The following is a 22,984-nucleotide window of genomic DNA, read 5'->3' as shown; positions in this document are numbered from 1 at the left end:
ATATGTCGAGGCTATTCTGACTATGCATTATGCCCTCATCTTCGAAATGAGATACACGCCTCATACACGCATTACTGTGACAAGATGAAGTGTTCTTTCGTTCAAATGGTGTGGGACGGGCAGGTAGTCACCATCATCAGCCGTGGCGTTGATTTGCGCCCGGACATCGCCGCGCGCCTTTCTCCGGGCAAATCGCTCCCCTGGGTACTATGGCACGACCATTCGCCGCGCTTCATCATCCACACAATCATGCATTGAAAGGATTGACACATGTCTTTACGATCCAGCGTCAGCCTGACTAGAAACAAGAGCAGTCTTGCACGTAGGAATGTTATACACGACATCCTCTGCTCTGTGCCGATGGATACAGTATCCGTCGTTACAAACACACTACGGCAATGTCCGGGCACATCTCGTAGGCATGTTGGCGACTGTGAATGTGGTTCTTCATCCTCGAGGAATGTCGAAACGGCCCATAGTGACTGCGTCGTGTAAGACACCTCCTGCGCAAGCTTCGTACACGTGAAATCCTTAGGCGGCTCAGGTTCGCTAGAACTCTTGCAGGTCCGACATGTGCACACTTCAAAGCTCTTTCGTAGTCTGGCGGTGCGGTCAATTTCTGCCGGAACTTCTTCTCCGAGTCACGGACCTTCATTGCTCGCTCACCCATAGTGCCCAACGCAGTGAAGAACCTGGCTCGAATCCTCCTCCCAAATACCGAAGCGACAAGCGAGTATGCTCCGACGTATGCATCTTGTGTTTTCACGATCTTGACTTCATGGTTCGTGGGATAACTTGGTGAAGCCTGGAGTGATTGGACAAGCACGTTCTTGCCTTGTCCGCCGGTGCCGAAGCCCATGGCGACATGGCGGTGTGGTTGTTTGGTGGACTGATCTCGCAATGTGTCCTGGTGGTAACGATGTGCTCGTGATCTGGTATGCCCAGGCGTACAGAGAGTCAGCTTCCGCTTTATGCATAGAGGTCTCGCACATGGGCGACCTGACCATTGTGCTCGGGGACATCGTCCTGATAGACATGAACCGTTTACTTGAAAGGTGCGTGCAGCGTGCGGCTACCTCAGGTGTGGGAATATGATGTCAAGTCTCGGAGTAATGTCGCATGACTTGTGTGTCGTCGAGTAGTCATCCCTTCCCAAGCACAAGAGAGCATGTCGTATTTGGACTAGGATATGGATGCTTCTTTGGACTCAGCTGATCTCAATGTCAAGATACAGAATTGGCAAAAGGATGGATCGAGCTTGTCGTAAAGGTAGTCATGTTGGGCCAGGAAGTCGTGATAGCAAGTCTTGCATGTCGGCTCGCAGTAGCAGTCGGCTCCTAGACGCACTCCTACATGAACATGTTGTCATCACCTACCTGAAATACATATCGTCCATCTCGGCATCCTATGTAGTGCTGTGGCAGTGCACAAATACCTGTCGAGTGAGTACTGGCTCACCACGATGAGACGCCGGAACCTGATAGCGGATCTCGTGGCACTATAAGTTCAGGATCGATCCTGGTCGCGGCCTGACGACTACGAATAGATCATGAGCTTGATTATCATCAGTAAGAGGTTTGAAAGGAGAAGGATATTCAGGTCCCCGGATCTGCGATGGAAACAACAGCTGAGACTCCGAGGCGATTTCAGAGTGGATCTACTGACGATTGGATGATTTGCATTTCTAGAGGGCGCATGAGATGGGTGACCAAGCTCCCGAATTTACCGCAACTCGGCCGTTGCTTTGCAGCGTTGCTTCACTTCCGGCTGTTTACATTGTGTAGCAAGGCTAGTTTTCTTTATTGTTATGAGCCAGTTGCAGCATTGTTAGCATTACCATGAACTACACACCTCCTCCGAGCTACGGCGACATCGTACGGTCTTAGTTGGAACATCCACCTGATCCGCCCACTTGGTCAACTCCGAGCACGCATATGAGCACGATGGACCTCACGAGGCAGGAGTATCCTGCTTTGTTGGTGAGCATGTCGATTACTTGGGAAGAGTTTCGAAACTGACTTGCCTGCTCAGTCGGATCTTGAGCCAGATCAAGCTGTCGACATCCTGAACAGTCGAGTGAATGTGATCAACAAGGTCCATGGGGACATTGCGGACTGGCTGCAGGTTAGTCACATTGCTATGAAGCAAAGCATGAAGCTTACGACATGGCTAGGAGCGACGCAAGATCGAGGATCAATATGCCACAGCCCTGCGCAAGCTGGCGCGACGCCCACAGCAAGATAATGCCGCCGCGCTGGGTATCTTCCAAATGCCATGGCAGCGCATTGTCAGCGCGACCGAGAACACGGCGCAATCGCACGAAACTCTAGCTGCGAAGATACAAGCTGACGTCGAGACACCGCTGCGACAATACTCTAGCACGAACCGCGAAATCCAGTCAATGGGAAACATGTCGGGCAACCTAGCAGCTATAGCAAAAGATATCACGAATGCGCAGAAGAAGACACAAAAGTTGGATGCAAAAGGCGGCACAAAGGCCGAAAATGCAAGGTCAGACCTCGACGATGCGACAAACCAATGGGAGACGCAAGCGCCGTTCGTGTTCGAACAGCTACAAGCCCTGGACGAAGCACGGGTAAATCATCTCAGAGACGTCCTGACGCAATTCCAGACTCACGAGCTAGATTCTGTCGAGAAAGGTCGAACGAGCGCAGAGTCTTGCTTGAACGCTCTGCTGAACGTAGAGACAGCAGATGAGATCAGAACCTTCGCTGCACGAGCTAAAGGCCAAGCGGGAACCACTCCAGCATCGAGACGAGAATCTATGCCGAGCTCATCTCGACCCGCAGGTATGAACATCCCTCCGACACCTCCACCACCGAGAAACACACATCTTGAGCAGAGGAACAGCTCGGTCTCTGGTCAAGATACACTAGCGCCATTGCCCGAGCCTCTGAAAGAAAAGAAACTGAGTGGCCTGAAGCGACTCGGCACGGTCATGGGTAGAAGGAAGAGCGCAATGCCTCCACCTCCGCCAGGAGAGAAAAAGAAGGAAAAGACGAGGTCTTTCGCTCCGTTCAGAAGACAGGAGTCATCGCGCAGCTTCCAGGATCTCGAAAGCTCTGGTCAAGACTTATCTCCAGCGATTTCTCGCGACGAACGAGCGAGCAGTCGGCATGACAGCGAGAGACCTCCTCAAACACAAGAAAGCAGGATCTCCGAGGCTTCATTCCCACCCGCAGTGAATGGTGTTACGAGATTTCCACCCACGTCAGAACTTGAGGACAGGGCACAGCCACCGCCTCCTCAAATATCAGCGAACCAGGAACCGCTTATCCCGGAGACCAGACAAAACACCTTGTCACCGCCTACGATTCAGACCCCGGAGATAAAAACCACACAGCCAGACCCGTTCGCTCAAGCTATGGACACAACAGCATCACCTGGAGAAGAGCCGGCGCGAAATTTTGAGATCAAGGATCAGCCAATACCGGAGGATGAAAGTGCTGCGCAGATGGCCATGAACAACATGGCAAGTCAGCTGCGCATGCAAGCCCAATCAACAGGACTAAACAGGGTTCAAGGAAGTGTTAGAGGACGACGTGATGTCAGAAATACCATGTTCTTTCCCAGCCCGCAAGAGCTTCCTTCACCTGGCACACCGAATCTTGGGGCACCTTCAACGCCCGCATCTGCAACAACCGTGCCAACCATCGCAACTAGCACGACGGGTGCTACATCGACAAGTGCTTCGGACCTGGTCGCACCAGTCAAGCGGTCACTGGGAACAGGCACAATTCCGGAAGACGCCTCACACGTCACATCGGACACTCAGTCAATAACTTCAGCTCATAGCATGGCTGGAGTGGCGCATCACCAGGAAATGCATGCACCAGGCCTCAATGCCTCGATCGTTGAGACAGTCAATTCCTGGTTCTCAGATGAGGGTGTTTCAAGGTCATCTGTTGTCGGCGAGATTGCACTGGCTCACAATCGTTCGAGCAGCACTACGGCTCCAGACCATGATATTGTGCGTTTGCAGAATTTCCACCAGCTCGAGAAGTGTGCCCAGAATCCACAATTCGTCACAGCATCAACCTCAGACAATCATCAACCAGGCACGTACAACGTCGCACTCTCCTCGATATCCCGCTCCATACCCACCGTCGGCTTCAAGTATCAGCTTCACATGGACGAATCAAACTTGTCTTCATTCTCACCTCTTCTAGTGACGCAAGCATGGCAGATCGTTGAAGGCCAAGCAAGTGTGATCCTCCTCTACAGCCTCAACCCCGCCTTTGCACCTGTAGCTAATCTAGGCTCATCACCAAATCCACCACCGCAAGAGCTCACACTCAGGAATGTCGTGGTTACAGTATCCCTCGACACTAAGCCAACCGTCGCTTTAGACGCACCATCACCGAAAGCGATAAGTGCTCAGATGATGCCGGTGCAAAATGCTCATTTCAAGAAACGATCAAGTGCAGTATCGTGGCGCTTCCCCGAATTGACAGTTAAGACTGCTCAGGAGAGGCTACTTGTCCGATTCATGATAGAGAACAATGGTACGGCGAGGAAAGGTGGCATCGACGTCAAGTTTGAAGCGCACAATATGCTCGGTTCAGCGTTGGGTGTGGAAAGACTTGTCACGGAGTCAAATGGTACGACACCTGCTGCCGATCCATTTGCTGATGAGGACGATGGTGCCCGGAAGAGTGCTGAGGCTGGGCAAAGGTGGGAAGATGTACAAAGTCGGAAGCTTCTTGTCAGCGGCAAGTATAGTGTGACATAGTCTTGATAGTAATTAAGCAAGCCTCCAATATTTCGTCTGATCGACACGAGAATGTGAAAGTCGTGTGTTAGCAAGATCGACCACCTGCCTCATAAATATTGCCAAGACTGTCTGGATCGTGCTTGCCGAAAGTCTTTCTTGATCGAGCTCCGACATTCTTCTCTTCTCATCTTCCACTCCAGAATTGAGAGGCGGTCTGGACATCTTGAGACTATCGAGGTTCCACAACATGTATCATGCAAGGTACACAAAGCTTTACTAACACAGACCGAAACTTCCTCCTTGACATGTCGATGTCACCGAGACCCCCGAACTCCCAGTCAAACAAGGCATATCTACAACAGCCATCTCTGACACAATGTATGTGCTAGATGCCGTCGACAGCAGGCTGTAACAAGGTCGCTGGATCACATCGCACCCATGCTTGGCTTCCGAAGCAACGCGTAAACCGTAACGTCTGAACTGGTCACACTTCCTGAGCCGCGCTGCCAGAAAGGATGGACCACCTTGCATCAGCAGCTCGCGCATCCGACGCTGGGGAAAACCTCCGACACACGAACTGCTTCGGCGGCACCATCGACATCGAGGAGCTGCTCAAGCTCTTCACCGAGAATGACCTCCGCATCAATGCAGAGCACGGCGAAGCAGCACTTCAAGCATGTGCCAATCTGGAATACTCGAAGTGTACCCAAGAGGAGTTTCTCAACGTGATGAAGGAGTACTGTTCGGTTCACAGGCAATTGGGTGGTCTTGCACAGGCCGCAGCTGGTGCAGTCCCCGTTGTCGGAGCAGCATTTGGACTTATGCTTGCTCTGGTTAAGGTCTCGAACTCCATCAAAGATCGTGCAAAAGCGGCCAAGGATAAGGTACAAGCTGCCGAGCTGAGAGCACGATATCTCCGAGGATTGGCCACCGCTGACAACTTGAGCGTCGAAGCTACAAACATTGCGATTGTGATGCAGGAGATCATCTCGCGAGGTCTGGACGATTTTGAGACTATGAACCTTAGTGCCTCAAGCAATGCCACAATCCAGCTCCTACGGGAAGATCTGCTGCCATATCTCAAATCTCTGAATGGGAAAGACCCAAGCGATGTCAAACCCTTCGAACTACGCCAGAAACGGTGGGAATTGAAGCAAAGACTAATTCGGCAGTACGAGATTGTGAACGTCCACTTCAATCGTGTCGAGCAAGGACTTATCGAGATGAAAGCCGGCAACGCAATGTACTATGTGAAGACTAACAGACTGGTGGCATATGCTCGAGAATGCCTGCTGGAAATTCACCTTCGCGCATGGTACGCTATGATGGGCTACTTCGACCCGGAGAACACAATGATCGAATACGACGATCGCAATGTCGGAATAGCAGCATCGGAGAAGGTGACACGTATACAGCAGCTATTCGAGCAGTATGCCCAAGCTAGGGTAGGCATGCTACACTACAAATACGAGTCGAAGCGCGATGTCAAGGGCATTACGAAGCATGAGCACACAGTCTACCTTAGCGATCATGGCGCAGAAAGCGATGTGATGGTCCCGCAACTGTCCATCAGATCACTCATGGCAAGAACATATGTGACATGCAGCGAGCCTGAGGGCGGCGGTATCGACTACTTCCCGGACGGATCATGCGAAATCTGGAACGACACAATGTTCTCTGGCGAAGATCGTTGTTCAGTCACAGGGCGGTACATCGACAACACGATCAAACGATACGTCAACGATCAACTGCAAGTGGATGGGTCAGTCTGGACGAGCTCGCTTGGCTTTGTTGATCGATTGAGAAGAGCGGTACAGCCAACGCTGCCACAACGCCCAACGCTAAGGACTTCTGCCACTGCACCCGGACGAGTGCCATATGTGCACGGACCAGTGTCAGCACCGAGCAGAATACCGATGGTCCAAGGCGCACCAGACGAGACACCAAGCAGGTTGCCGACAGCGTTTCAAGGATATTGTGAGACTGTATCGGACAGCGGTTCCACCACGCATCAGCATGAGTCGTTCCCCTGATCGATGAATCACCCTTTTCGCACACCCACTCAAAGTGTATCTTCTCAACAGCATCCCATCAAGCGAAGACATCAGGCCTCTTTCAATCTAGAGCTGGAGGTCAACGACAACAGCTCGATGATCGCTGCAGCGCACACCATCATCGAACAAGTTTGGCACTACTGAATACGACTGCAGTTTGCGGCTTGCTTCAGCAACAGTCTCATTCTCAGCTATCCCGTAATGTATGAAGTCAAGTGTGCCAGGCGGATCATCATCACCACTGCCGTCGAAACCTGTAAAGGTGATCTTGTCGCCAAACCGTCGGACATCAGCAGGCCCCAACAGCCTCTCGACATCCACAAAGCCGCTATCGCGAGCGTTCAGAACCTTCCAGGCACCATGCTCCTCATCGCGAATCGAGTTCAGATCTCCCGCGAGCAAGATGTGGTCGGCCTTGAATTTCTCTTGCCACCGCCTAGTGTACTCCAATATCAGCATCGCACCATTTCTCCTTGCAAGCTGGCCGGCATTGTCGAGATGGGTATTCAGAATTATGATTCTGCCGGATCCTCTTCCCTCCTGCTTACTTTGCAAAACGAGGCAAGTGCATATCCGGTTCGATCCTGCGTCCCATCCCAGTCCTGGTTGATCAGGTGTCTCACTGAGCCAGACGGTCTCGAAATGTACTTGCTTCCAGCATTCGCGACGGTAGAAGATCGGATTGAATTCTCCGCCTTCTTTCCCGTCATCTCGCCCGACACCCATATGGGTCCATTCACCTCCGAATGCAGTCACGAGATCTTCGAGCTGGGTTTGGAGAACCTCTTGCAGGCATATGATTGTGCTTGGTGGATTGAATGGACCAGCAGCGTAATGATGGAATTGGCGCAAGAGGTTCGGTAATCGTTCTGGCCATGGTCGTTCGTGAGGAAAGAGCTCGGTTGCGGCATAGCGGACGTTGTGGGTTATGAGACGAAGAAGTGTTGGCTCTGCTGATGAATCTGGGACTCCTGACTTTGCATGCGTGGTGATGTCGTTGGTCCTGGGAGTAAGTGCAAGAGCTGGATCGGCGTGCTCCTTGCGGTGAAGTGCATGCTCAGCAGGATGATGATCACCTCCGCCCATCATGAGGTGATATCCTCACTCACAGTGTGTTTTGTTATACTTGTTAGGGATAATTTGACGCAGATCTACTTAAGCTTGTTCGTCCGATTGATGTCGTGGCTTAATCGCTCCTGCCGGGCGAAGCTGGCGCAATTTCCACCCTGCGAGGACGCGTCGCATCACGTCTCGGTCAATACTAGTTTCATTAGCTAATCAGGATTGTCTCAAAACCTGTCTTTCTCTCTTCGTGCCACTCGTCAAAGTTCTCTGATCAAGCTAGATGCCTCATGACATTGTAGGGTTCAAAGCCGATGCATCAAAACTCCACCTCATGACTCGCAGCTGCAGCGGCACCTTCTCAACTCAACGTGCCGAAAGACAAAATGACTCTCCAACCACACGGCTTGCCTGCCGACTATTACATGCGCATCATTCGCTTGCTCGAAGTTAAATTCAACTGCCGAAGCTGTTTACGATGATGCCAGCCCACTCGTGAGCAAGAAGTTGCTTGCTGTGACACGATAATGGCACCGGGAAGAACGAGACAAAGCGTGACCGAGTTTGACTTCAACCAGGCTGTCAGGATGATCGTTATGAGTCTCCCCGCATAAGCAAAAGCAGATGAAAATACTATCTGTAGTCTCATTCACGATTTTCTGTTACAGCCGAGTTGCTTTCCTCCTCGAGCCCTTCGCCAGAAACTTACTGGTACCAATTGACATTGCTAACAATATCATTACCACGCCATCCTCGAGCTACGAACACCTTCGAAAATGCCCCTCCCAACAGGCGTCTACCGCGCCGACCACGTCGGGTCTCTCCTTCGACCCGAGGAAATTCTTCAAGCACGAGCCGACCTCCCGCCGAACACCAATGACACCTCATCCCTCCGACCCATGGAAGACAAGTACATCTCAGAGGTCGTCCGTAAGGAACTCCAGAACGGGATCCGCAGCATCACAGACGGCGAGTTCCGCCGAGCTTTCTTCCACCTCGACTTCCTCCAGCACCTCGGCGGTGTCAAGGTCAAGGGCAGCTTGGCAAGCACGAATAGCTCGAAAGAGGGTTTCATGCCGCCAAAGCTTGTGATCACGGATAAAGTACGACATGTGAAGCCAATACAGCTCGACGACTTCCTTTACCTCGAGGAACAGATCGAAAATGCCAGGAGAGAAGGCGTGATAGATGCGAACGAGAAAGTAACCACCAAGGTCGCCATCCCATCTCCGACAATGTGCCATTTCCGTGGTAGTCGTGACACGATATCCAGCACTGCTTACCCAGATCTCGATCCCTTCTTCGCAGATCTAGCAACAGCGTACCAAGCTGAGATTCAGACGCTCTACGACGCAGGATGCCGCTTTCTCCAAATGGACGACACGAATCTCGCCTACCTCTGCGACCCATCGATGCGGCAGAGCGCCTCGGATCGACACAGCCAGACGCCAGAGCAGATCACAGAACAGTACGCTGATCTCATCAATGCTGCGATAAGCAAGAGACCCAGCGACATGGTCATCGGCATTCATCTCTGTCGCGGGAATCACAGATCTCAATGGTTCGCAAGTGGTGGGTACGAGCCCGTTGCGCAAGTTTTGTTCCAGAAATTGAATGTGGACGTGTACTTCCTGGAGTATGACGATGCAAGGTCCGGCGACTTTGCCCCTTTGCGGTTCCTTCCGGAGCACAAGGTCGTGGTGTTGGGCGTGATGAGCTCGAAGTCGGCTGAGCTGGATGATAAGGAGACGATCATCAAGAGATTGCATGAGGCGGCGAAACATGTGCCGAAGGGGCTGGATCAGCTTTGTGTAAGTCATCAGTGCGGGTTCAGCAGTACGATGGAGGGGAATGAGTTGAGTGAGGAGCAGCAGTGGGCAAAGATACGGCTTGAGGTGGAGATTGCGAAGGAGGTTTGGGGAGAGGATCTTTCGAAATGATGAGCCGCAAGCTAATGGACATACTTGGTCCAAATCGGGTATTCTCAGAAGTGGCTACATTAGAGCGACTACCCCGGCTACATTATTGTACTTCTAGCCTCGAACATCGCTCACATTCAACAAGTCCCTCATCTTCGTCTCTGTCTCCCTTCTTGCTGCAAATGCTTGATGATCTTCTCCTCGATGATCTTATTTTGAGCCTTAAAAGCCTTAGTAATCTTCTCATCGTGCTCTCGGATCGCACGCCGCATCTTAGTGAGCTCTGTCATGATATTCGCATGACCAAGTTGTGACACAGGCTCCAGACGACTGATTTGATAGCCGAGCGCCTGTATGCTGTTGAGTATCTGTGCCGCGTCCATTGGATACACGTATTGGGGTCTGTTGTTCGGCATGGCTTTTGTTGATTGATATGATGTAGCGGCTATCTGGTCAGTGCTTCAGTGCGAAGTTCTATCCCGGGAGGCGGAGGCAGCAACATTGATATTTTATAATCATGCTTGTAGGTCCAACCTTGCAAAGAGACTGACAGTCGTAAAGCAACCCAGAATAAAAGACAACGAAGGGCAGAAAACGTCAGCAGGTCAACAACATGTCGAACAATGCTCAGCATGCACACCTGCAGTTGCGATATGCAAACCTATCCAGTTCGCTTTTCATGCTGTTGTTTCCAGCGGAATGCCAACCCTGTCTAACACAGTCCGATCGTGACATGATCCAGCCACTTTCCTCCCACGCCCATCTCCCCCCCTCTCTCTCTCTCACGATCCGCTGCCATCCACATCACATCACATACCCACCCCCGAACCCCTTCTCTCTCTCGCCTCCCTCCTCTCCCTCTCCTTTAACATCTGCAATAACCGCCCAGCCCAATATCTCGACTCCGCAAGAGTGGCCTTGATCTCATCGAAACCTCTATCTAGCTGTTGCATCAGACCTTCGTGATTCGACCGCATGCTATCGCTCACATCGTTGAGGCGCTGGACGATTGCGTCGCAGGTATGTTTTGTGTCGGAATTGAGGCCTCGCCTCTCCATAATTGCTTCTGCGAATTTTGCGGCGAGGGGACCTGGTGTGCGTTTTGAGTCTGCCATTTTGTTCGATTGTGAGTTTTGATTGGTGTGGTGTTTTTCAGGGCAAACGTGGGTTTTGCATATATGTGGAAGGATACGTGTGGACATATATATGCAGTCGGTGGTTGTGGCCATCTGGCTTAATTCGCCTGCGAAGGTTTTCCAATATTTGGAACCGCTAGGCTACCACTCTCGGACGCTCAACATCGGCCTAAAGCTGTGCACAGTTCGAAAAACGGTGGCTGGTCCTGAGTGCGCTCTGTAGATGCCGTGCTTGAATCTGCTGTGCTTCGAAGCATTATCAGATAAGCAGATGGTAGCGAATATACATAAAGTGATGCGCGGTATCCCGTTCGATCCGTGGTATGCTGGCCAGATCGCTCAACCACGATCAACACCAATCTCCCTAGCCTGGGTATCCTGCCACCACATACCTAACCCAAAACCAGAGACCGAGCCCTCCGATAGCTAGCAGCCGAGCCAGCGCAAGGCAGATCCTAGCCAGAATATCGGCAGCTCTTGCGTGTTGGCCTGTCAGAATACCCGACTTCAACATTGCTCAGCCCAATCTGACACCAGCAACCTTATCTCTCTTCCCCATGGTTCCCTGCGCTCTCTGCATGCCTCGGTCAATCGAACTAGAGTCAAGCACACTCTTCGCCAAATCCCTCTTCTCCTCATCAATCTTCTTGAGATGTTTCTCGGTCTTTCCTTTGCCACTACCCTTGCCATGGAATTGGTGACTGAGATGTTTAAACGCTTCTTTCTGGTTGAGGAGCCGACCTGAATCATCAACGTACTTCAGATTCACATCAGGCTTGTACTCCTTGTTGAAGGCGGCGGCAGCAGCAACACTCTGTTGTTGACTACGGCGCTCGTTCTCCCATCTTGCCTTCTCTTCCCTGTCTCTTTGACTCATGCCTGTGTTCTTGCCGGACAATCGATCACGTTCTCGTTGCTGGCGCGCGCGTTCGTCGGATTGATGTTCGCGAAGGCGCTGTTCGTTGATGAAGCGTTGTCGGTCACGGTACAGGGTATTCTTGTCTGAGATGTCGTTTTCTTGGACCAGGCCACGGGAGCGCAGGAGGGCAAGGGTGCTTCCGAGACCACCGGACAAGGTTTGCTCCTCTTCGAGACCAGTGCGGGAGAGTTCAGGGTTCGCGGCTTCTGCTGGTGTATTTCGAGCAATGCTGTCAAGAAGCGCTTGTTCATCGCCCTCAACAATCGTGTAGGCTTCGTTGGTGTCCTGCATGAGCTGGTCTTCGTCCTCGGCGGCTGCCTTTTGTTCTTCCTCTTGCAATGCCTCTGCTGACTTCTGGGCGGGCTTGATTTCTTCGTCTTGGGGCCTCGATTGCAGATTGTCGAGAAAAGTTGTGGTGTCATCGAGGACTATGCCGCCTTCTGCTTCTGGGATTTCTGTCTCTAGCTCTTCTTCTTTCAACTGCTTGACGAGATCCTCAGGTTTCAGTTTTTTCTTCTTCAAGGCAGCTCTCCTGCTGAAACTCAGAGCATTGGACAGATCTTCATCGTCGTTGTAGTTCGTTTCTGCCCTCGACCTAGGTTTCGGCGCATCGACTTCCATCACGTCACTAGTGCCATTTGTGGTTGGATAAATGTCATCCTCGTCGGCCTCTTTCTGCCTCTTATTCTTTTTGCTGGTCTTCTTTGGTTTCTTGATCTTGATTTCCTGGTAGTCGGACATGATTTCTGGTTTGATAATCGAGTCAAGGCTGATTGTGTTCTTCAGCTTCTCCCCAATAGCCTGCCTCTTGCTTTCCCTTTCTTCAAGACTGCTGCCTTGCGCATCAAGTGTGAAAGCTTTCCGCTTCTTCTCATCGTACTGCGACAGTAGATCCTGCTTCTCCTCATCATGGATATCGTATCTGATCTTCTTCTTCGCGTCCATCTTCTCTTTCAGTTTGTCTCGAGCGATCAAGTCCGCATTTTCGAGTACATCTCCGTCCTCATCCTCATCGTCCTTGCCAATCTCCTGGTCCTTGAGAGTCAAAATCTGATCTTCTGCTCCATCGTCGAAGTCGCCAATCTCATGAGCGACCTGTACTCCAGCAAGGTCGGAGCTCTTGTACTCAATTGCAGCCAATTTTTCGCGTTCGGCCAACTCTTCCTCCAATCTCCTCGCCCTTTGCTGCTCGATCTGGTTCTGCCTCTTCTTCTGTCCTTTCAACCACGCTTTTGCATCAACATCTTCGGCTTCATCAACATCCCCTAAACCTTTGCCTTCGAGCCTCTGAAATCGCGCAGCAGCATCTCTTGCTTTCTGAAGAGCCTTCTTCCTCTGTTCTCGTTCGAGGCGTTTCTTTTCGTCGTCTTGTATCTGTTTGAAGTTGGCATACCCTGCTGCCTCTCGAGTGTCTATGGTGGACGCAGGTTCGTCATCTGAAGCATCACCATTTTTCTTCTCCTTGAAAGTCGGTCCATTGGAGTCTGCTCGTGCGCCGCCGAGTAAAGGTAGACCTAGACTTTTGCGCAATTTGTTCATTTGCTCGATCGCCGCGGAGTCCATAATGGGCAACTTACTGTGCAGTACACCGCTTCACGAATGAAAAACCAGAAAGCTCGAGGCAATGCGACTAGGTGTCAATGTCGGGTTTTTGGAAGAGGTAGAAGAATCGAAGGTGGGCTGGCCTCATGAATTTCACTAAGGCAGCCGGACCAGATTCGGAAAGAACGAGCACACTAGATGTGCAAACGTATCAAACAGGTATCTGCGCATCCAAAATTATTTCGTCCTCGCGTGCCTTCCACAACTTCTTCCCTTTCTTCACAACCACAGATCTGTGTTCGTTGATCCTGCTCCTTGCTCACGCAAGTGTTGCGGCCGTATCGCGAACAGTTCGACAATCAAGGAGCCATTCAACTTCAATAATGTCAATCTTCCAGTCGACAGATCTCAGACTAATCCGGTCACGTCTTGCACCAAAATCTTTCTGAGCTCGCTTCGGCTGAGCTCGATTGACTGAGATGAGGCAGGATGTGGAATGAGTCCACTGTAAACGGCGCTTTATTCCCAGACGCTTGTCAATCTCCGTTGGAGCATGAGACTTGGGTAAAACCAAAGCTGCTGACATACCAATACAAAATAGATGATAATGAGTACGATCCGGAGATGCTAGCACAAAGGTGAAAGGTGAACGCGCGAGGTCAAAGAGCAGGATATTGGCATTGAAATAGCAGCAGTTCATTCGGTGCTTGGGCGGTGTTGATCACTCGGTATCAATAACAGGCTGTCATCCGCGAAACATTTTCTTTGCCGCGCTTCCACACATTCATCATGCTGGCCTCGATATCGTGTCGCGCAATCCTAATCCGTTCATGCTACTAACAGGGTAGCAGGCGTACTTGGTACTTACTCGTCTGCCGCCACCGCTGAAGGGGACAGCCCGCTTCATCAAGCACTCGAATAGTGATTGGGAGTGAAACGCAGCTTCTAGCGGCTTCGTCGCATTCACAAAACACCCATGGGCAACCCACACGCGCCCTATGAAAGTTCGAGCCTACGCCGCCATCTTGCGAGTAGTCAAAAAGTATCAGCAACTCACAGTTGGAAGGCCTTCCATACAGCCTCAAGTTCTCGCCAACAGATTGCGAGAGTTACTCCACGAATCTGTGAACACCAAGTCTGCGCTGCAGCCTACGATCTTGCCATATCACATTCACGACGAGATGGACTCGCAACAAATAATTTCTGCCTCGCAAAACGGCGCCTCCTTCAGCCATGTTACAAGAGAGCCGCCAGGTCGTTCTTCAGTCACCAAAGAAGACTACATTTATGGCTGCTCGAAATGCCCTGAGGCGCGCTTCCGTCAATGTCCAGAGAACAGAACAAGCCAAGATGGATATACACTAGCTGGTCACGTCCGCAATGCTCATCCAGGTGAAAGATGGGAGGATCTCAAGGTCATGTACGGATTCACGCACTTCACTACGCTTGCGGAGACGACGGAGAAATGCAGCAAGCCAACCAACACTCCAGCTCCCACATCAACCCTCGATCGCGAGGCCCGTTACGCAGCCGACGGCCGGCGACTCATCAAGACATCCGATCGACAGTTCGCGTGCAAGCTATGTCCACAGTTCAGGTTCGACAGAGTCAGAATGGTAAAGAAACATGTGCAGACTAAGCATCCTGGCCAGAGCACTGAGGATCTCATCGAGGAGAAGGAGAAGAAAGAGCGGTGGAAGAAGGCGGCCATCAACGTTGGAGAGAAGATTCACGTCAAACAGATTCCCATCGTACAAGCCGGTAATTCTGCTGATCTAGGACAAGTCGAAGTACCAATCGACCACGGATCTCGTTTCACACAGGATAGCACATTGGCGCCTGAAGACAACCTCGTTGATCCGCCTGCCATTGAGGCATGAATGTCGTCGGGTGACGAGCCAGAATGGCCAAGCTACCTCGATCCTGCACTGAGAGAGATGTGACTGCCCTTTCAGACCAATTGAAGCTTTGCGGAGAAGCAATATCTTTACAATAGACAACAGAGCGCATCCAATTCTACCTTTCGAGTTTTCAATTTGCGACGTCCTCGCACATTTCACCAGATCTCCCTGCGAAGGTCTTCGAGCAATTCGACTATCAGTTGCCACGTTGCAGAGGTCTTATTCGAGTTACTCACAGGACAGTAATCAAGCGTTGAGCCAGCGATCGTGCGGAAATGTGGTGCACTGAACAGCTCACTTTGCATAGATACTCGCCATTCTTCTTTGACCATCTAGTATGTTCGACAACAAGGAAGTTGGCCTGATGCTAAGCATAACCCTTGACCGAATACGAGACCCAACTCAGGAAACATCCACAATTTCACACAGACAGAAAGTCACAAAGGCAACTTCGACAATAATTCATTTCATTCCATACATCCCAACCTCCATTACCCATCCTACCTCCACCTACCCGGCGGCGGCGGCGGAATCCACTCCCAAATCCGATCAAACTCTTTACTCGACAGAAACTCGCTCCTATGCAGGCTGTTCTCCTTCGATGGCGCCGTTGACGATAACGGGATATGCTCTAGGCTTTTGACCATTGCGAGGGGCTCTTTCGAAGAGGAGGCGCGTGTATTTTGTGATGGGGGAGACATTTTAGCTGTGGATATGACGGGAATGTAACTGGAGTCGGAGACAGATGGCAGAGCAAGGATAAGATGAGTGCTGGCTGTGGCTGTTTTTATGGCGTCGAGACACAAGGTAATGTGCCAGCCTTTGTTGACGACGTTCTGCTATTCCTGGACAATACACGTAGGATGAGTTCGACAAAGGCACATTTCATGCATTAATGATAACAATGAAGGTCTCCACAGCAAAGCCATCGTGCCCGTACGGAGCGTGGACAGGCTTGACCTTGGAGTGAGGAAGGAAACCATAAGAACTACTCAGGCGTCGACCTCGATACATGCAGACACAGGTGGCGGCAGCATGCTATGGACCACGGTGGCGGAGGATCGGCGGAACACCACTTGAGTTTTCGACCCGTAGCAACTATGTAAGGATCAAAGCAACTAGCAAATTGAACACAGTGCTACTGGGGAAGTACCAATCGAGCTTTCCTTGTCATTTGCCGAGTTGCAAGGCTTCAGTTCAATGTGCACCATGCATGTATTGCATGAGCTCAGTATGTCATTATCATTAGATCTCATATGCCATAATGCTTCCACGTCCCGCCTGATGCGCGCCGAAGCTGTCTTCGAACAACAGCGCTGCCTCCCCGTACCTTGCTCTGTCCAAGCGCCATCCACAGCCACCATACTGTAGAGTTATGCACCTGCCCAGCGTTTATGAATCACCCAGTCCCAGGATGTCCAGCATCGTTGGAAACTGAGGTGTACCAAAGCCCGAAGCAACGTCCCATCCCGCAGCCGCAGGGAATCCTGCAGTGTTACATCCAGTAGTGCTGCCGTTGACCACGTCCGTGAACGCCTTCTCGCCAGCACCAGTGTACAACCAAGGGTTCAGGAAGCCAAGAGGTGCTTGTCCATCCGCCATCAAAGCATCGTTCACAAGTGAGATGGTGCTAGCCATGGTAGGACATGAAGCGCTCGTGCCGTCCAGGGTGATTACCGAGCCGTTGTATATCACTATATACCTATATCCTTGCACCGCAACATCAGGATATGCTCTACCGCTCTTGTTGTACAGCCCGTCATACTCACCATTGAGTGATTCCACGTACTTGTCGACGACGCCTGAATCTTTTTGGTAAGCTGGCTGGGCGAAGTAGTTGCTAAAGCCGCTGCCGCTGACGTAACCGTTCCTCGTGTCGTATGCCACCACTTCAGGATATCCTCTGGTGCCACCGACGGCTGTTATGTATGGACATGATGCGGGAAATGCCGGAAGAAACATCGATGTGTTCTTGCCATCATTCGAGTAGCAGGTGTCGTTGGAGCCAACGCCAAAGTCACCACTGCTAAAGAGAACTGAGACACCACGCAATCCAAGTTGTGCGAAGCCTTCGCAGACTGCTTGTGCATAAGATTGTGGTACGGTCTGCTCGTCATCTCCATAGCTGGTTGAGATGGTCTGTTCCACCTCTTGTTGACCCAACACGTACTCAAGCCACACGAGATACGGCTCGTTTGTATTGGTAGGTGTGTTCAAGTCAGCCTGGAACGGTGGGCTGCCTCCGGTTGAGTAAGATGTGATGTTGATGGGCCAAACTTGACCGGCGATGGTCTGTATGTCGAGATTTCCTTCATAGCCTGCACCAGCTGTGCCATTGTCCACAGGACCACCAGAGATGGAGATTTGATCGAACATCGAGGCGGATGACACAGCGTCTGGTCGGAACATTGTGAGGAATCGCGAAGCATCAGAGCGGTTAGCTACCTCGCCAAGGTAATTGGTGAAAGCAATGGAAGAGTTTGGTGATTGAGGTGTGTAATCATCGGTGCCGTACAGGAGTCGGAGACAGGCTGGTGTGACACCTTCAAAGTTGCATACGCTGATCAGATCCGTAGCGCTCGGCGGGTCCCAGTCGTCTTCGTTGAAGTCGGCGTCGGGGCTCTCTAGTACTGTCTGCAGTTTGGGTGAAGCTCTGAGGAAAGCCGTCGTTGGCTGGATAGTGCTGATGTGCTCGTGGAGATGCTGGGGCAATGACCACTCTGTTGTTCTGATCATAGTTGTTCCATCTTCGTGCTTGTAGACTGAGTATTTTGTGTTCAGCATCTTCTCTACCTGAGCCACTGGCAACGCCGCCGATATCCAGTCTCCTGCAGAGCTGTATCTACATTGCTCTTTCGAAATGCCATGGTCTTGCAAGAACTCGTTGACAAGCGATGAGGCTTCTTCATCAGGTCTGACCAGATTGTCCACCTCTTCTTTGGAGAAATGCTGTCGGTATCTGTGATGGGTGGGCAGTGATACTTCGTACAGATGTCGCTCGAGATCAGCAAATTTCTTATTCTTCAGACCGATCTTGAGGTCGAGCAGCTGATCTGTCGAGTCATCAGTGGCAGTCCATCCTCGGGGGACAAAGTGTGTTTCTTTGACTGCGTATGGTGATCGGGCGTGATCCTGGTGCACTTTTGGCTGTGCGACTGGAGTTGCTGTAGCTACCGACAACAGTGCTGCCAATGCAGCCGGAAGAATATGCATCATGAGACTGGTATACTTGCGGAAGACAAATATGATACAAGTAACGAGAGGAGCAGAGCGATAGTGAGGGTGGAAAGACCTTCACATACCGACCTTCATCCTCACTTCTACCTGCCTCTTTTGAATTAATGTTTTGCTGCTGGCGAACCTGCAGCGCGATCGGTGCACGACATCATCAGCTCCACTGCTGAATGCTTGCCAAGTGTGCTTTGGCCAATCGGAGTATTGGAGACGGAAGGCAACTGTCGCGGCTGTTTCGAGGAGATAAAGCTTGCAGGGCTTTGAGAAGCTTCAATGGCTTCCGTTTCTCTTAGTATTTATGCGATTGGTCTCAATCCCAAGCTTCCTGTGCTTCACAATCTTAGCGATCTTGTGCTTTCAATGCTTCTACTGCTTTTTTCTGGTGCTTGTGTACACTTTTGCCTTTCTGGTTGTCCAACGAATTCGTACATTTCGTTGTCGTGTTTGAAGAAGGATACTGGCTCCCAGCTCGCGGGCACAGACGCGTACCTGCAGTTTCATTGCTTAGCGAAAAGCGTACATGAGATTGCAGGGCTTCTAGGGAGTGCAGTTATCCCGACCACGACAGGCGTTCACGCAGATCATTGTTTGGTAGTGCATAATTGACTACTCCAGCCCAACGACGATGTTACCTAATCAGTCTGCGGCTCTGGAGTGTGGCTAGTCTTGCGCCCAAGGTAAGTGGTATGTTGGTGCTACAGAATCTCCGCAAGGCCGCTGAACAATTATTGTGGTCTGATATGTGAATATCCTTATCGCCGGACGTACTTCGTATGTGCCAGTTTGAGAGCTAACAGTACCTGGTTTTGCTAAGCGCAAATTCGATGCTGCTGCTTGATATTGCATGCAGCCTTGAATCAGGCGAAGCAACGGATCATCATCTGGGGTATGACAAGCAAAACATGCAAGTCAAGGATGAAGATTGAGATTGGTGCTGCTATCACGGTTATGCGCGTTGCCATGGCCATGCTTGACAGCTGGGGTTTCAAGGGAGCAAATCTCAGGGCCTGGCAGCCCGGACCATTCGATGTACAGTGGCTTCACCAAGCCAAAGGCGTCAACAACCATCGCCTGACTATTTTGCATGCTAATAGCCCATTTCTTTTGCCACTTCGCCGAACAGCCAGATGCCGCTTGCTGAGTCGATCGGGTGACTCTGATATCCTCCTTGATCGTGCAGCACTAGACAGCAACGAAGGCGCAGTCCGGATCCTCGAACTTCAACCAATTTCACTTTCTGGCTTTTGCTGTGCTATTGACCCGGTCAACCATGTCTTCATGATCACATGTCCGTGCCTTTCGGAGCCGCCAAAGCGAACAACTCCTGGCAGACACCGTCAAGCATCTCGGAGATTGTTGAGACAGTGCGCAAGTTCCGCCCAGATCCTCAGTAACGGTGGCTTCATCTCTCAAGCTCGACCAGAGATCGTCGAACAGATTCGACGCCACGGTTTCGACGGACCATTGCCTGGGCCGAGTGCTGGACCGTGGAGTGCCGGGTTTAGAGAGTGGTATTTCGGGTATGATGCGAGGGAGGATGCGGAGAGGGCGCTTGGGAAGTTGAGGGCGCGGTGAGCTGTCTGAGATATGCAGCAGCCCGTGAATGCTAGAGACAACCTGGCTAAATCTTGCAGAGTGGGATGAATGTAGGAGAACAGGAACGGCGTTGAAATGATACATGGACCAAGATTGGTGACTGAGACCGATCGTTTGACTGTCTGACTTGGGCCAAGCCAGCGATGCGCGGCAGTGAGCAGGTCCAGTTCTATGGTTTGTAGATTTATGTTGATAGCTATTGATACATGCTGTACATGTGTCCCGTCCCAACTCGTATTTCTCCCGAAGAATGCGTGAGATCTCCCAGCGATCTGTCCGTCTTCCCGTGTCTCAATCTGAAAATCTTACTACCTCTCCGTCGAGCCGTGAACGGTCGCCTGCGCCTTTTGTCGCTGCTTTCGATCAGACACAAGCATCCTCTTGAGAGTTGTCTCACCGCGTGGACAAATGGCCGCATCAAATACTCTCGTCATGGATCGGCGTCCGAGGAGCCCATTTCGTGCTTTCGTTTCACCACTGCCTGGCTCGGATCCTAAAGACCAAATTTCACCTACTTGTCTGAGCGGGATGATGCTTGTGGTCGTCCATTTCCGGTCCGCAGGGAGCCAAATCCTCCTCAATTCTTCGACATCGTCTGCCTTTGCGATCTACGCCGCCACCATAGCTCCAGGAATCGTCGTGAGAACACCATTCTTGTCATATTTAGCCTTGAAGAAAGTGTAGCTCAGGGTGATTGTGTCGATGTTCTTCATGGTCGGATCGTTCGCGAACTCCGGATCAATGAAAAAGAATACTGGCATATCGACTGTTTCACCCTTGTTGAGTTTCTGCTCCTCGAAACAGAAGCATTGGATCTTCGAGAAGTAGGGTGCCACCTGCGCCGGTGTAACGCTGTATGTCGCGACGCCGATGATATCTGCTTCGGATTTGTTTGTTGCAGTGTAGAATGCCAATGCAGTTTCCCCGGGCAGAACCCTCACCTCCCTCTGCTGAGGCGTGAACTTCCATGGCATGATATCAGAGACGGAACCATTGAATGTGATCCGTAACCGGCGGTGGTCGGCGAGAGGTCTGAGACGTTCCGACTGTGGAATGTCTGGGTTGGCGCTATCGTGGGCTTTGACGGGTTGACCGGACCATCCAGTTTGCTGGCAGATCATTTTGTAAAGAGGAACTGAACCGTAGGACAAGGCCACAGTGCCGATTATGAGGGACGCCCCATAATACATTGTTGTTCTGTTCTTCTCTTTAGATGCTGCTCGTGCAGCCTCGTACGGAGAGGCATATTGGCGGGGAGAGGGCGAGGATGTGAAGAATCGAGGTCGTGAGATGGTGGATGTGCTGGTTCCAGGGCTGCTTGGTCGCAGCGAGCGTGCGATGCTAGTCCATGTTGAGAGGCGTTGCATGCTCAGAGCATCTGCTGCTGGCGCATGAAGGTCGTATGCTTGGGCAAGATGGTTCTGGTCATGCTAGAAGTAGATCAGCTGAGATTACGCCCTGCGGCGATATTGAGCATCATGATCGCTCAATCACGTGAGGCTAAGAGCATATCTTGCCGCGGGATCGACCGTAGCCAGACCAGTCCGCGGAGTTCATGTGGAATATGTTAAGGCCTCCTCAGGCGTCCTCTCTTAGCTTTCTCTTTGGAACTCCCTGTCGATTCGTTTGCTAGAGACCTTATAGCAAAAGCAGCTCTGATCATGAAAAGAGGGTTATCGATTGGTTCATTACGCTGCACTACGCCGAACCCGATGAAGCTCATACGCAAACTTCGGCCCCGGTGTGACGATTGGGTTTCGGATGCGTAATCGAGAACTCGTCCATCCCACCTAATGCAGTCAACATGGCCGTTGCAGTACACAGCGGCGCATAGAGCTGAAAGTGGAGGGAACGAACACCAACGCCCTTACAGTAGGTTACGACCGTATGGCATAAAGACTTCCGTGTCTGCACTACAAGAACTTGACCTTGTTCCCTTTATTCCGAGTGAGCTCAACGAATCTATCTCAACAAATACACGAATTTGATCATGTCACCCAAAGGTGCTTTGGTAGTCATTGGCTCAGGTCCAGGCATAGGTCGTTCATCAGCAGCATACTTCGCAGAAAAGGGATTCAAGCACATTATCCTCCTCTCCAGGGATGAGTCTCGCCTGTCAGAAGATGCCAAATTTGTTACCTCTGCAGCTTCCGATGCAAACGTCGAGACACTGAAGATCGATGTTTCGGCCGACGAAGGAAGCGTCAAGAGTTCCCTGAGTGAGGTTGACGGCAAGCTGAAGGCAGCTGGCGTGCCCTTAGAAGTCGTGGTGTACAATGCAGCTAGAGTAGGCCCCAGTAGGGTATTGGAGTGGGAGGCGAAAGGCCTGGAGGATGATTTGAAGGTATGTGCTTCAGGGCGCTTTGCCAGTGCTTGAACTCCCCTCTCTAGCTGACATGCCACAGATGACTACTGTCAGCCTATACATAACACTCCAATGGGCTATCCCACAACTCCTCGAGACCTCAAAATCACAATCACACAACCCCGCCTTCCTGACTACCTCAGGTACACTTTACCGCGATCCATTCCCCTTCCTTTTCTCACTGTCTGCCGGAAAAGCCGCTCAACACAACCTCATGCACAGCTTCCACAAGAAGTACGAACCGCAGATTCATGTCGCTGCTGTGCCAGTGGGTGGATTTGTGAGGGATGATGCTAAGGTTACCTCAGCACGTGCAGTTGCTGCAGAGTTCTGGAAGCTGTATGGACAAGCGAAGGGCACAGAGGGCAGGTTCAGCGTCGAGATGGAAGATCCGGATTATCTGCCAATGGTCGAGGGAATGAGAAAGCAGGTCGAGGGTTGAGCTAGGTTAGAGCTGGCTATCTAGTAACTTTCCGTGTCTTGACCGCAGCGACCGCTGAACATGCGGAACGTATCCCAGT

At 51.4% G+C, this 22,984-nt stretch overlaps 10 protein-coding genes across 10 annotated transcripts; 5 read left to right on the top strand and 5 right to left on the bottom strand.

Annotated features, from left to right (window-relative positions):
• Positions 1 to 1,943: 1,943 nt before the first annotated feature.
• Positions 1,944 to 4,753, top strand: SYP1 (Suppressor of Profilin deletion; the record flags this gene model as incomplete). Its single annotated transcript, XM_064872345.1, has 3 exons — positions 1,944 to 1,979; positions 2,032 to 2,124; positions 2,174 to 4,753. 3 exons carry the CDS (start codon positions 1,944 to 1,946, stop codon positions 4,751 to 4,753), a joined length of 2,709 nt encoding a protein of 902 aa, XP_064732725.1.
• Positions 4,754 to 5,250: 497 nt separating this feature from the next.
• On the top strand, positions 5,251 to 6,768 carry PMZ80_003917 (uncharacterized protein; the record flags this gene model as incomplete). The annotated part of the gene is made up of 1 exon (XM_064872344.1): positions 5,251 to 6,768. One exon carries the CDS (start codon positions 5,251 to 5,253, stop codon positions 6,766 to 6,768), a length of 1,518 nt encoding a protein of 505 aa, XP_064732724.1.
• An 87-nt stretch (positions 6,769 to 6,855) lies between these two features.
• Positions 6,856 to 7,875, bottom strand: PMZ80_003916 (uncharacterized protein; the record flags this gene model as incomplete). Its single annotated transcript, XM_064872343.1, has 1 exon — positions 6,856 to 7,875. One exon carries the CDS (start codon positions 7,873 to 7,875, stop codon positions 6,856 to 6,858), a length of 1,020 nt encoding a protein of 339 aa, XP_064732723.1.
• A 752-nt stretch (positions 7,876 to 8,627) lies between these two features.
• Positions 8,628 to 9,791, top strand: PMZ80_003915 (uncharacterized protein; the record flags this gene model as incomplete). Its single annotated transcript, XM_064872342.1, has 1 exon — positions 8,628 to 9,791. One exon carries the CDS (start codon positions 8,628 to 8,630, stop codon positions 9,789 to 9,791), a length of 1,164 nt encoding a protein of 387 aa, XP_064732722.1.
• Positions 9,792 to 11,423: 1,632 nt separating this feature from the next.
• On the bottom strand, positions 11,424 to 13,388 carry PMZ80_003914 (uncharacterized protein; the record flags this gene model as incomplete). The annotated part of the gene is made up of 1 exon (XM_064872341.1): positions 11,424 to 13,388. The coding sequence occupies one exon, from the start codon at positions 13,386 to 13,388 to the stop codon at positions 11,424 to 11,426; it is 1,965 nt and encodes a 654-aa protein (XP_064732721.1).
• Positions 13,389 to 14,365: 977 nt separating this feature from the next.
• On the top strand, positions 14,366 to 15,247 carry PMZ80_003913 (uncharacterized protein; the record flags this gene model as incomplete). Its single annotated transcript, XM_064872340.1, has 1 exon — positions 14,366 to 15,247. The coding sequence occupies one exon, from the start codon at positions 14,366 to 14,368 to the stop codon at positions 15,245 to 15,247; it is 882 nt and encodes a 293-aa protein (XP_064732720.1).
• Positions 15,248 to 15,768: 521 nt separating this feature from the next.
• On the bottom strand, positions 15,769 to 15,969 carry PMZ80_003912 (uncharacterized protein; the record flags this gene model as incomplete). The annotated part of the gene is made up of 1 exon (XM_064872339.1): positions 15,769 to 15,969. The coding sequence occupies one exon, from the start codon at positions 15,967 to 15,969 to the stop codon at positions 15,769 to 15,771; it is 201 nt and encodes a 66-aa protein (XP_064732719.1).
• Positions 15,970 to 16,660: 691 nt separating this feature from the next.
• PMZ80_003911 (uncharacterized protein) lies at positions 16,661 to 18,481 on the bottom strand (the record flags this gene model as incomplete). The annotated part of the gene is made up of 1 exon (XM_064872338.1): positions 16,661 to 18,481. One exon carries the CDS (start codon positions 18,479 to 18,481, stop codon positions 16,661 to 16,663), a length of 1,821 nt encoding a protein of 606 aa, XP_064732718.1.
• Positions 18,482 to 20,706: 2,225 nt separating this feature from the next.
• COX11 (Cytochrome c oxidase assembly protein cox11, mitochondrial) lies at positions 20,707 to 21,465 on the bottom strand (the record flags this gene model as incomplete). Its single annotated transcript, XM_064872337.1, has 1 exon — positions 20,707 to 21,465. One exon carries the CDS (start codon positions 21,463 to 21,465, stop codon positions 20,707 to 20,709), a length of 759 nt encoding a protein of 252 aa, XP_064732717.1.
• A 623-nt stretch (positions 21,466 to 22,088) lies between these two features.
• On the top strand, positions 22,089 to 22,905 carry PMZ80_003909 (uncharacterized protein; the record flags this gene model as incomplete). The annotated part of the gene is made up of 2 exons (XM_064872336.1): positions 22,089 to 22,442; positions 22,504 to 22,905. 2 exons carry the CDS (start codon positions 22,089 to 22,091, stop codon positions 22,903 to 22,905), a joined length of 756 nt encoding a protein of 251 aa, XP_064732716.1.
• Between the last annotated feature and the right edge of the window lie 79 nt (positions 22,906 to 22,984).

This window comes from Knufia obscura, assembly GCF_036327395.1.
Source record: "Knufia obscura strain CCFEE 5817 isolate CBS 148926 chromosome Unknown scaffold_3, whole genome shotgun sequence".
In the NCBI taxonomy this organism is placed as follows: Eukaryota; Fungi; Ascomycota; class Eurotiomycetes; order Chaetothyriales; family Trichomeriaceae; genus Knufia; species Knufia obscura.
Note: the sequence above shows the minus strand (reverse complement) of the source record. Positions and strands in the feature narration are given on the sequence as shown.